The sequence below is a fragment of the Mobula birostris genome, chromosome 24 (genome assembly GCF_030028105.1).
Source record: "Mobula birostris isolate sMobBir1 chromosome 24, sMobBir1.hap1, whole genome shotgun sequence".
Taxonomy (NCBI): Eukaryota; Metazoa; Chordata; class Chondrichthyes; order Myliobatiformes; family Myliobatidae; genus Mobula; species Mobula birostris.
This window is the reverse complement of record NC_092393.1, coordinates 36,494,525-36,502,591: the sequence shown is the minus strand read 5'-3', so window position 1 is coordinate 36,502,591 and position 8,067 is coordinate 36,494,525. Positions and strand designations below refer to the sequence as shown.

General features: G+C 35.3%; 1 protein-coding gene across 3 annotated transcripts in view; it reads right to left on the bottom strand.

Moving 5' to 3' along the window:
* Nucleotides 1–987: 987 nt before the first annotated feature.
* The window catches only part of rbfox3a (RNA binding fox-1 homolog 3a), a 477,512-nt gene continuing 470,432 nt past the window's right edge, over nt 988–8,067 (bottom strand). For 2 of the 3 annotated variants that reach the window (XM_072242701.1, XM_072242699.1), the window contains one exon: nt 988–2,067. In XM_072242701.1, coding sequence (XP_072098802.1) covers nt 2,054–2,067 — 14 coding nt within the window. In that variant the 3' untranslated portion in view covers nt 988–2,053. Of the gene's footprint in view, nt 2,068–7,797; nt 7,974–8,067 lie in introns of those variants that run through there. The other variant, XM_072242700.1, reaches the window with a different exon arrangement.

The window sequence follows — 8,067 nt, the reverse complement described above, 5'->3', positions numbered from 1 at the left end:
GGGGAAGCAGCACTTGGAGTATTGTGAGCTGTTTTGGACCCCTTATCTACTAAAGAATGTGCTGACATTGGAAAAATTTCAAGTGAGTTTCACGAGAATGATTCTGAGATTCTGTATTCACTGGAATTTAGAAGAATGAGGGAGGATCTCATTGAAATGTATTGACTGTTGAAAGGCCTAGATACTGTGGATGTGGAGAGGATGTTTCCTATGGTGGGGCAGTCTAAGACCAGAGGGCATAGTCTCAGAATAGAGGGTTGTCTGTTTAGAATGGAGATGAGGAGGAATTTCTTTAACCAGAGGGAGGTGAATCAGTATAATTCATTGCCACAGGCAGCTGTGGAGGCAAGGTCATTGGATATATTTAAGGCAGAGGTTGATAAGATTCTTGATTAGTCAGGCTGTGAAAGGTTACGAGAAGGCAACAGAATGGGGTTGAAAGCCATGATCAAATGGTGGAGCAGACTTAATGACTGAATGGCCTAATTCTGCTCCTATAATTAAGCAATCACATACTTTCAAGATGTTTCTCACTTTAATGAAAGAGCCTATACTCTAGAGTCAAAGACTAATATATTGAATAGAAAGCTTTTATCAACCACCATTCATAACTAACAGGTACCCTGACTTCTCCTGTTTCATCTTCTCAGTCTGCTTACCTATATCTTGTTGGGTAAGATAACTGATATGCCCCTCCCTCCCCATTCTTCAAAATATGTGCAAAAATCTCATGTAATCTTACTGCTTTCTAAATATCGTTCTCCATGGTTACCATGTTATGTATTGATAAGTCATTCACCTTTGACCTCTCAGCGACAGGAGATTCATGGAATAATTTTACATTGTGTTTTATTCTAAATGTATCAATATTGGACTGTGTGGCCTATCAAAGCTTCTAATGCTATCAAAATAACATTCAGAACAGTTGCTGTTGTTGAAGAAAGAAACAACCTTTATTAAGGATATTGTTAATTGAGTCACGTTAGAAGCTTACAGAATGACAGAAAAAGGAAGGCAGAGATCTAAACTACAGCTCTCTAATCAGCAGGTATCTACCAGAGCAGCAGCAGAGAGCAAGAAATTAGGAATCAACAGCATATAGACAGTTAAAAGCACATGAGGTACTAACAGGATATTAAACAACATGCAGTTCCAGGACTGAGAGGGGAATTGAAGGAATAAGGGTTGAGCAAAGTTATCTTTAGAATTAAGCAAAATATTCTCTATGACAGATGGAATTGCAGACTGCATGTTTTGGAAAAATGATGATATTGTGCAGTTAATTGAGTGATAAGCTAAAGGCCAGGCAAAGCTAGGGTTCCTCAAGCCAAGAGGATATTATAAATCCAAGTATGGGTCCTTGAACTAAAACTAGGAGATCAGAAACTCAGTGGCATAATAACCTTCTCAGGCCAGGACACAACACAGTGCCAAGGGCTGATCAGTGGGATAGTTCCACGGTTCACTAGGACACCACTGAGAGAAGATTTAGGCAAAAAGGGGGGATGGGGAAAGGAAAAAAAAAGGCCTCTAAGTCCTGAAACATCAGGCTGTTTTAAAATCTTTTACAACACAACCTGTTTCCAGTCTAGGACAGTGGATGTCCTAAAAAGGGATTTTTGTTCTTTTTTGGAATTTTTATGTTTTATTTTTGCTCAACTCTTTGCCACTATTTTGTTGAGAGCTGTCAGTCCTTCTTGTTCCCATTGAAGGCAACATGAATGAATCAGTGCATAACAAAAATGCATTTTGGACTGGGCAATAACACTGTTACTGTCCCAGAGGCATTCATGTTTGGTTCAATAGGAGGGAAGATCAGGATGTGTTATAATCTATTGCACAAGGGTGGCAGCTAAAGGGCTATTTACAAGTGGAATTATAAAAAGGAGGAGTTTGAGCGTACACATGGTATACAACGTACAATTCTTTTCCATATGGCAGTACTTGCGTACGTTCCACATCTTGTTTGCTGTAGGTGTGGCACAAGGTTCTGTATTCCCAGAATCCGGAGATGTCAGCTTCTGAGCCCTTCATTAAGTACAGTGCACCTGTGTCATGCCAGAGTCACTAGAAGATTAAGGAAAGAACTTGCACTATTTGGCTTGGTGACAGTTGTGATAAATACTTTAGACAACAGATCTTTATTAGATTGGAATAGCAATCTATCCCCAAAGTAACATGAAATCATTAATAATTCATCCTGTTTCAATGTTTCAAGATTGGTGATGTATGTGTGTGTGTGTATATATATATCTATACATTCTGTGTATATTTTTTTCCACATAAGGGATAGGAATATGCATCAAAGAGACTTCTTTTAACCAGCTGCATCCAGTGGACCTTACTGAATATTTTTAAGTTACATCAAGGTTAAGTTCACATGGAAAATAGAGATCCACAAATGGTGCATCTCAAATCAAGTCCCTCTATATTTTTGAGCGAGATCACGTTTTCAGAATTTATTGTGCTCTTCATGAGTTACAGTAGTCAAAGCCGGTTTGAAACTGACTGAATTCACTGTTCTTTAAGTTCCAAACAGCAAATTTATTTGAATCAGCACTTAGGTGCAACCTCACTGTACCTCCCAGCTACCGTTAGACAAAAGAACAACAGTATGCTGTTCCCAACACCAACTTCTGCCTGGGATTAATTGAACCCTAGACCTAAACATGAACAGACATTGTTTTAGCACACTACAATACATTGACCTCCATCTACAGAGTTGTTATATATTATTTTTAATAATGTAACTAAAACCAGGACATAGTAACTGTAGTCTTCTATATATAATTTTCTTTGTAGATTTACTGGTTTATACATTCTAAAGACAACAGAGAAGTTGCCCTAGAAGGGAATTTTAGCTACCAAGGACAAATAAATTCATATTAAAAATTGCAAATTGCAAGTAAATTAGAGGGGTGTTTTGTAACCCCATTTTCATTGCAGTTGCCTTTGAACACTTTACAGCAAGTAGATGTGACTGTAGTTTATCAAAGTGCTTAGCAAAGAAGTGTTTAAAGCAAACATATCTCAACATATTTATAGGAAATAGATATACAGTAAACTTTTTTTTAAAAAATAGCTTGAAGATGTAAATGGAATGCCAGTAAGGAAAGACTAATATCATAGACCCTAGTAGACTTATTATATTAGACTAAATCTATTAACAAGAATGATGAATTTCTGTACAAATCTGTTCCAATAAAACTATTTTTGTCCCATAATGAGAAAGGGAAAAACAAGTTTACAACAGAAATTTCAGTTACCTTTCTTTGTCATTTTTTGTAGCCTTTGCTATTTGCAACATTTCTGAAAAGGTCAATTAACTTTGGTGAATTTGACAAATTAAATCACACACTAGGATGCTTTTACTTCTTGCGAAGTTATAAAGGCAAACTTTATTGTTTGCTATGACACAATGGGGCAGTAATTTTATATTATACAGATATAATGTTGATGTATGTGAAAGGGATCAGGATGAATGGTGTGCTGATCAGTGGACTGAAATGTTAACACAGTTAATATTTGAGCAATTAGGCAAGATGTTCCTTGTATTACATTGTCCTTGTGTAAATGCCTTTCAAGTATGTGCAGGTACTTTGCCAAAAATTTGCAAATGTTTTCAGAAGATCAAATTATTAATAGATCTAGTTATGGTCAGATAATGGTATAATTACCCCTTTTTTAATGCAAATATGGGCATTTCTTCCAAAATGTGACACAATGTATGCCAACAGTCAGCCATCTGATTTGATACTTTCTCCATGAATAAGGATGCATGGAATATGCTCTTGCCACATAACTCTGATCAACACTCAAGGACAATAACTCATCTTAATACCAGACTTCTCTAAATACATTTTACATGGGTTTAGGTTCATAATTTAAAAACACTGTAGAGATTTTTTTTCTGTTTGGGATATACAAATATAAATAAAGAAATTGATTAAAAGTGCTAATTATGCTGTTAACATCGAAGAGTGTGATCATTAATTAGCCATGACTTCTCTCTACATCAGATTCTGAAGAGTTGGTTTGAAGACTGATAGTTTAACATGGGAACTCCTTGTGAAATATGTTCACTAATTTTATCTTAAGTCATGTATTGTTAAAAGAGCACGAAGAATGCACAATCATCCCGCAAATCTGAAAGTTGATTAAAAAATGTGTAGCCAATCAATCATTACATGTGGTATCATTACAGATGTACATGATTTGCTTTGGATATTTGCCGAGTAATTTAAATTTTGTCTCACCTGTGGCTGGCACTGAGAAAAGGCTCCTTACAGAAACACATCAGAGATTTTCCCAATTGCTTTAGTTACTGTTGTGAGTCGCTGACAAAGGACTTAAGGTCAGCTCACTGGGCCTTGTGTCATTGTGATGGGAACTCACATCCATTGAAACTGAAGTTGAAAAGGGATTTCTGAAACTTTTGCAGTGGGGGTATGGAGTTCTATCTCATGCCACAGATCATTTGTCCACTCCTGCAATGGTCATACTCTGGTATGATCACAAACATTGGGCTTGTATGTATGTGTATGTGTGTGTGTGTGTGTGTGTGTATATACATATATATATATATATATATATATATATATATTTGGTGGCATTGAGCAGCATATATGTGATAGTCATGATTATAATGCACCACACTGTGTGCACAAAAATGTAGAATCTGGGCATAAATATTCTTAACAGTGGGATTACTTTAAACTTCTAGCTAAAGTGTAAATCTAATGTATTGGTTTCCTGTTATACCCTCAGTTAATTCTCCTTTCCTGACTGAGTTGCATAAGAGGCAGCCAATTCAATATTGCCTGTTTTACAGTATTGGCCATGATCAATACGCGGGAAGATAAGACAATGATGGTGTAGCTCTGAGTACCATGCATATAAAAACATGTGGGTATAGACACATTGCTTCAAAAGTAGGTATTGATATGTTAGGGATAAAACATGAAAACTGTAAGTGTGGCAAGAGCTGAAAAAAAATCAGCTGAGCTGCTGTTGAAGCCCATTGAGTCTTGGCATCAAGATAAAAAAGCTGGAAAATAAGTTTAATTCAGCAATAGAATTATATTATGTTTAAGAATATATGGAAGAGCAAATCCTAAGTGTGAAGTAAATTTGTCAGAGATAATTTTAAAAGGTAATTAAAAATCCTGTTGATTGTTTTCCTGGTTTTAATTCCCCCATCCCCCACAAGCACACTTTGATGCTATCAAGTGGAATTTACAGCTACCAAATATATTCTACAGCACACAATTCACATAATATTTCATAAGTAAACATTTATAAAGATGATAGCTATTTACTCTTCCCCAAAAAGTATAAACAGTGCCTTTTTAAAGCTATTTTGCTTTTTTTTTTGTATTATAAAAATGATCCATGGAATACTTATGTGCACATATTGAAAGTGTATAAAAGGATGATTACGTTTCTTACTAAGTCTGTTCCTACTTATTTTTATCTGTGTATATGAAGACAATCATATGCTACTAATCATAATAAATACTCAGTTTTAAATACTTGAGTCAGATTGACCTATAATATGCCATACTGCAATGGTTTTTGGAATATATTTTAACAGAATATATTTTGGCAGTAAAAAAAAGTAAATTCAAAACCCAAAATAAACTACACACAAATTTTAGAAATCTGTGTGGCAAGCAAAACACAACATATATTAGAACAGCTCCTTAATACTGATTATGCTGCTTTCATCTGACTACAAAACCTACACAGCATTCAGAACAGACTCCACTCCTGCAAATCCTCAGAGATGTCAGATCTTGATAACATTACACAAAACAAAATAAAACGTGATTCCAATTTTTTGGTTCATTCACGCAGTCACAATCTCATTTCGTACTTAATAATCTAATCTCTTTACACAATTCACATTTTAGGAACCCTCCTTGGAGACAATAAATGATTAAAAATATATAAAAATCCTGCTCTGGAAAAGGTTGGGATTTTTGCTACTCCAGACAGACCTTGCAGAACTACTTTTTAATATAAAAAACAATACTTAAGACTAAGGGTATAAAATTCCAAATATGAAAGACCTGTTTTTAGCTTTCTTCCTATTTGAAATATTATTTTTTTAACATAATAATTATGGTCATAATATTAATCGCTTTAAAAGAAACAATATGTAGCTAATTTCTTTTCCAAGTGTTTTATCCACTACTTTTTAATAAACATGCCCATTACAAATGTTTGAAGTCTCGACTTAAGGTGATAAAGTGCTTATAAGGCAGATGCCTTCCATTTAGTAAATTGCAGTTGCATTGAATTTTTATAAGTTAGGCATTAATATTTGCATAATTGCTTGCTGTGAATAAGGGCCCAAAACTTCTGATCTTTAAAATTCATGTCTAACAAATCCCCCTGTGTTAGCTCAGCTGAGCAAGTCATATAATTACCTAACGTAAAGGATTGTATTATATATTTTACTGTATTATTATGTTAGCATATTAGAAACTTTTATGCATAATTTGAATTCCTTTAAAATAGTTAACTATACTGAAATATTAAAGTAAAAAGAATTACATTTCTTTTGAGTTGTTTTTGACCAGCAACTGAACCAACTTCAATTGCTGGGGATGGCCTTTTTATTAAATTTTGCTATTAGCAACTCCAGAATGAGCTGAGGAAATGTGATGACAATTAATGAGGTGATAGCTTAGGAGACATATATGGTGCGTTGAAGTAAATGAGGTTGGTTTCATTTGTAAAGCAGCGAGGAAAAGAGGAATGGAATGCACAACAAGTGGCAAAGCTGGGCTTGAGAGCAATGTTTCTTCCCTATCAGGCTACATTGTTCAAAATACCCTTTAAGCCCTGTGAAAATCTTTTCAGAAATGATTATGTCAGTGACGTGTCCCTGAAGTTGACTTTTACCTGTTTTCCCTGCCCTTGGTAACAGAGTGTTGTCTTTTGACTTCAAGTGGAACATAGCTGCAACACAGAAAGCCAACACTATCACTGAGTTGGGATTCCTCTCTAAACTTGCTCGATACGGTGAGAAATGTTTACCCTATGCCTCCACAGAAGAGGATTAAATGAAAATTTCACAATGTCAACTGGAGGTTTTCTTTTGTTCAGGGAGTGTGTAGTATTTTACCTTTTGATTTATAATGAGAATCTATCCTTGCACTGTAGCTGCAGTTAAAGAAGTTAGACTGGAGCTGTCTACAAGAATAAACTGTTTCCTTTCTCTATCAATCAAATGAGATGCAAAAATGAATACAATGGAAGGCTTTAAAAAGGCTCACTTCACACAATTATGGTTATGAGGGGCACGTTTCAATCACTGCTCTGGTTGATACTTCAATCCACCAGCCACAAGTGATGAGTTTTGTCAGGTTTCTTGCACTGGCTAGCTTTTAGGTGCTGATCATGTAATGATCTGCAGTGGGATTAGATGAGGAAAGATTAAATGTTGTGCAGTTTTTAACTTTCTGACTATCACCTTAAAGCTTTCATACAAACTTGTCTTCATTTAATTTAACTTAAAATCAACCATCCTGCAAATCTGACAGTCACTTAAAAAAAAGGGGGAAAAGTTTGGCCTAGGTCCAGAGAGATTTCTGGCTGGTGCAAATCTGCGAAATTGGCACAGCTGCCAATTTCAAAAGAAAACAATGCAGCTGTCCAGTCTTTTTTTTTCTGTTGTTTTAAGTTTACACATCAGAAATTTTCTTCAAAGTATATTATACTGAGCAAAACTCAAGAAAAAATTGCAGTAACCACAGATAAAACATGTAATAAACACAAAAAAACATCTGAGGTAAAAATATCATGTTAACCAAGAGAGCATCAGCACAAAACATTTCTGCATGTCGTGCCGAACCCCCCACAGTTTCTGAGAAGACGTTTCTAGCCCTGCTGGGTTTTAGTGTGTCTCTGAGTTTCTCTTGCTAGTACGGGGTGAAGCGACTGTACCCTCCTCTGTACAGGCTAGCCTGCAACATCAAAGATGAAAAAAAAATCAAATAAATATTTTTTAATGTACGAAATGCTACAACAAAAACAAGCCACAAATCTAATTAAGAGAAT